General features: G+C 38.0%; 1 protein-coding gene across 1 annotated transcript in view; it reads left to right on the top strand.

Annotated features, from left to right (window-relative positions):
* The window catches only part of tcf7l1b (transcription factor 7 like 1b), a 72,431-nt gene extending 68,069 nt beyond the window's left edge, over positions 1–4,362 (top strand). The window contains exons 11-13 of the mRNA XM_016499015.1: positions 959–1,066; positions 1,608–1,659; positions 3,472–4,362. Coding sequence (XP_016354501.1) covers positions 959–1,066; positions 1,608–1,659; positions 3,472–3,932 — 621 coding nt within the window. The 3' untranslated portion in view covers positions 3,933–4,362. The remainder of the gene's footprint in view (positions 1–958; positions 1,067–1,607; positions 1,660–3,471) is intronic.
* Positions 4,363–4,861: the final 499 nt, after the last annotated feature.

Here is a 4,861-nt window from a genome sequence, read left to right as displayed (position 1 = left end):
ATTCGCAAAAAAATGTGGACGCAAAGTGGCTGCAAAAGCAGGCAATACATCCAACATCTTCGCTCATATTCGTGGACACCATCCCTCTCTGCAGATGAAGGTGTGTCGCATTAATAACAAGTTAAGTATGATTTCCGTGATGCAGAGAGAATCCCGGTGCAGTCGTGAACATGAAATTTACAGTATAACGAGGATGTCAAGTAAAACGAGCAATCTAATGGATGGATAAATCAAAAGTAGATATGATATGTGTCATCATCCAATCACAGTCCCCCTCACACAGTATTGATCACTTGAGAATGATCACCGATACCTGTAATCATCCAGTCACAGCCCCCCTCACGCAGTATACGTTAAGTAAATCAGAAATCGTGAACATAACTGTTCGAGGAAGGCTGCGCAATCCTCTGCCGGCTGGTCGCACCTGCCTCACAGCAAGCGCCGCTCACACTAACGCCAATTCTGTCCGTGTTTTCACTTCAGTAAATCAGTTTTGGTGAATACAAACAACGTGATTATTTTTCATGAGTCCAACATCCCGCCGCGCAAGAGACGTGATCAGTAAGGGAAGTCGTCTTTCACTATTGTAATGTTGTTAAATAGAGAAAAACATTTGATATTTAAGTCTTAATTCTTAACCTTGGACCTTATTCTTGAAACACAAAATGACGAATGCAGTTGTTTTAAATTGTAATAATATTTCACAATATTACTGTTATTACTGTATTTTTGGTCAAATATAAATGCAGCCTTGGCGAGTATAAGAGACTTTCAAAAACATTCAAATATCTTTGAACATTAGTGTGTAACTATTTTTGCACGTTTGTTGCATGTGCATACAGTGCATGGGTGTGCGGTCACACTGGTACGTGTGTTGTGTAAATGGCGTGTGTGTATGTACAGTATATGTGTGTGTGTGTGTTTGGCCTTTGGCTGACTGTGGTGTATGTGTTTGCAGTGGCATTCTCTATCACGAGAGGAACAGGCCAAATACTACGAGCTGGCCAGGAAAGAGAGGCAGCTGCACTCTCAACTCTACCCTGGCTGGTCCGCGCGAGATAACTATGTGAGTCAGACATTTCAGCACACAGCCTTACGCTCACATTTGTATGCTGTCAAACGGCACTTTCCATCAATACGGTACAGTTGGGTTTCACTTGCTGTTTTTGTAAAGCAGTAGAGTAACAAATCCCGTGATTTTTTTTTATAATGTATCAAAAATCTATACACCACCACGTAAGAATAGTTATTGGTCTTACAGATCTTCATCTTAAATCATGTCATCATTTTGAAAATCTGTTGTATATTGATCCTTGTAGGAAAAAAAAATTTTTTAATTAAAAGAAAAGAAACATCAAACAAATATTTTTCTTAGATTTTTGGGAAATGTAAGTTTATCACTAATAACTACAAAAAATATTAGGCCTAATTTTAAACCCTATTCATGGAAAGTGCCAAATGTTCTTTATATTATATAACTGCACTTCTTTGATGCTTTTGTTTGTCCATTCTGTATTATTATTTTACTTCATTCTGTATTTATCGCTCTAACTCTTTTTCCATCTCTCTCGCCCTCTGTTTCTCTCACTGTATTTTTTTCTCTTCAGGGCAAGCGGAAGAAGAGGAAGAGAGATAATAAGACAGACTCAACACCAGAGGGTGAGGACACACACACACTCGCATAGCCTTTTCTCTCTCGCCTTGTCCATTTCTAACCGCGCTCTCTCCTCCTTGCTAACATGCAGCTTATGAGGTCCAGTGCTAGCACAGGCAGGTACAGTATGTCTGCAGGCTTAGGGGCCGTTCACACAGGATACAGTCTTTTTTCTTCTATTGTTCAATCATTGGTTTACATACACATGCAACAAATGGACGTCTTTGGCAGTTGCACCACGTCTTGCTGTATTTTCATCATCTTGCGCCATTAGCAATGAGAGGCCATGTCAGTTTAGTGAATCAGTGTCTGTTTAAAACAGTGGACCGATCTGATGAATGTGGGAGTGAGATATAAGCATGCTAAATGTTTATTGTGACGGGTCTATGTTAGTGTGCCTTCTGTTTTTAAAGCAAGAGCGTGTCCTGTGTGAACGTCCTCTTAGACAGCCAGTGTCAGAACTGTAGAAGTCAGCCCACTCTTCATTGTGATCTCATCTACGACTACGTCCACCATTTGAGTACAGTGACGTCAATAAATTAACACAACGCCATTTCCATTTTGTGTTGAATATTGTATGGGTGAATCTCATTAAAGCTGCAAAGAAGAACATGTCTAGGTCATATTTCACCCCAAAATCAAATATTTTGCATAAGGAAACAACATGGCAATTAAGTAAATTTTCCACCAGATTCTTATTAATGTAATGCAAAAACGGTATGCTGCATCAAATCTAAAGAGAGCAGTCTTGTGTTTTTTGGCCCAACCGCTCAAAAAAAAAAAAAAAACCTTCCTGACCACTAGGAGGTGCTGTGCTGAAACTGTGCAGATACCCTCAGGTCATAATTATTATAACACACACCAAGTTTGGTTTGAATACGCTAAAGCATTGCAGAGATATAGCCTCACATACATTTTGGCGTGTTCTTCGTCAATTTCGTTTGCGTGTTATTCGAGAACGCTTTGACTAATCAACTTGAATTCCATAATTATTTGTCAGCCATGTTCTGAAGATGATCTGATTAGATCTGATTTGGTCTAGGAGTTCTAAAAATTGAAGTTTTTTTTTTTTATTATTCAATGGTGGGAAATTTAAAAATGTAAAATTTCAGTTCAGTTCAATTTTTTTTATTTCAAAAGAATCATTTAAAAATGGCTATTACATTGAGAATCGAATGTGAATTATTCAGAATAATGGGAATTGGCATTTTCTTTTCACAATTTGTGAAATTTCTTAGGATACTGCAACAAAAAAGTATAAAATCACATTCTGTGGCACCTTTTTAAAAAACGAATTCAACAATTAATAAATTATAAATGCAAAAAAAAAAACTGCTTTCTTGGAAATCTTTTCCAAAAGAATTGCGTTTTTTTTTTTTTATTCAGCTAAGAGGTCACGCCGTGACATATCAATCTTTTCTTCAGATTCAAGTTCACCAAACGTGAACTTTGGAACGTAGCCAATTGCGAAACTTCTTTGCGTGAACTTGCATTTCCAGTCTTTAGCATTAAGGTGTATGAATAGAAGTCAATGAAGTGAAAAGTGTAGTGTGATCATCCTTTAAAATTTTCAGATGCATTGCATCAACGAGAATGTGGTGGGAAAATGTGCTTAATTGTCCTGAAAATATCTCTGGATCGAAAAAAAATAAAAAATGAATTTTTAAAAGTGGCAGCTGAGGTTTCTGTGAGTGTATCATGACCTCGCTGTTTTGGGTAAATTTGGTCTTATCTCTGCTGTTGTTTAGCAGATAAATTAACTCTGAATGGTTAGAAATCCTCGCCATTCATATTGTGTGATTTCCGTCCTCTTTCAGATTTCTCGGCACGGCATAAGAAGCCATGTGTGCAGTACCTCCCTCAGGAGAAGATGATTGACAGCCCGGCCTCCTCTCACGGCAGCATGCTGGACTCTCCAGCCACACCCTCCGCAGCCCTGGCCTCGCCCGCCGCTCCCGCCCCCACTCACTCTGAGCAGGCCCAGCCGCTGTCACTCACCACCAAACCCGACCGCCACCATCACTTCCCTCTGCTCTCCAAACCCTCCTCCTCCTCCTCATCATCATCATCCTCTTCAGCATCCTCCTCCTCCTACCAGCCAACCAGCGCCTCAGGCAGACAGTCAACTCCGCCTCTTCTGTCTCGGCCACTCCCCTTGGCTTCCCTGCATGCCTCGCTCCTGTCTCCGCCCTCCCCGTTCCATCAGGCCGCTCTTCACTCCCATCATGCTTTGTTCCAGTCCCAGCCGCTCTCTTTGGTAACCAAATCAGCTGACTGACTCTTCAAAAGCAATTCTCTCAATGTCTTTTACATAATGCTGTATATTGCTTTTTACGTTTTGGAGAAATAGATGTCAGGTTAACTTTTTTGATAAGTGAAAAGGAAATAAATATTATTGGTCAATATTTGATCATCTGCTTTTCTGTGTCTGTATAAAGCAATGTATTTTTTGTAATGTCTACTTTGGAACTGGTTTCTTATTTGATGCATTTATTCAGTAAACTTGTATAAAGAATACATGTATTAAAAACTACTTTTAAAAGACAAGAAGGAACAAAAAAACTTTAAGCTTGCCTGTAATTAATGGTAGTTTTGGAGTTTAATTCATAGTACTGGCAATTTATTAGACCTCTTTGCAATGACCCCCTCTACCCCAGTTTTGAAGTGTGTGAACTTGATAAATAAAACTTGTAAATTGTTTCTAAAAATGGATGGCATTGTCGTCTTGGGTTCAAGTTTATTAATTCATTGGATGTCTTTTCCTTTTCTTTTTTTAATTGTCCAGCTGTGAAGAAGTCATGGAAATGAGCAAATCTTAAAATATGTTTTTAACCTTTTTTTTCGATCAATAAATATTGAATAAAATATAAAATATTTTATTTAAAAGTGGTTAAAAATGTAGCCTGAATTTTAGCTATCAGTTAGTAAGGGTGAGTTAGTTATAAAATGCTTACCATGGCATATTTGATCAAAAAATACAGTTAAAACCCTAATATTGTGAAATATTATTACAATTTAAAATTAACTTTTCTATTGAAATATATTTTAAAATGTAATTTATTCCTGTGATGCAAAGCTGAATTTTCAGCATCATTACTCCAGTCTTCAGTGGCACATGATCCTTCAGAAATCAGTCTGATTTGATGCTCAGGAAACATTTCTTATAATGATCAATCTTGAAACGGTTGTGTTGCTTAAATATTTTTG

This window comes from Sinocyclocheilus anshuiensis, unplaced genomic scaffold (assembly GCF_001515605.1).
Source record: "Sinocyclocheilus anshuiensis isolate Anshui unplaced genomic scaffold, SAMN03320099.WGS_v1.1 scaffold1163, whole genome shotgun sequence".
NCBI lineage: Eukaryota > Metazoa > Chordata > Actinopteri > Cypriniformes > Cyprinidae > Sinocyclocheilus > Sinocyclocheilus anshuiensis.
The sequence above is the reverse complement of the archived record's forward strand: the minus strand, read 5'-3'. Positions and strand labels throughout refer to the sequence as shown.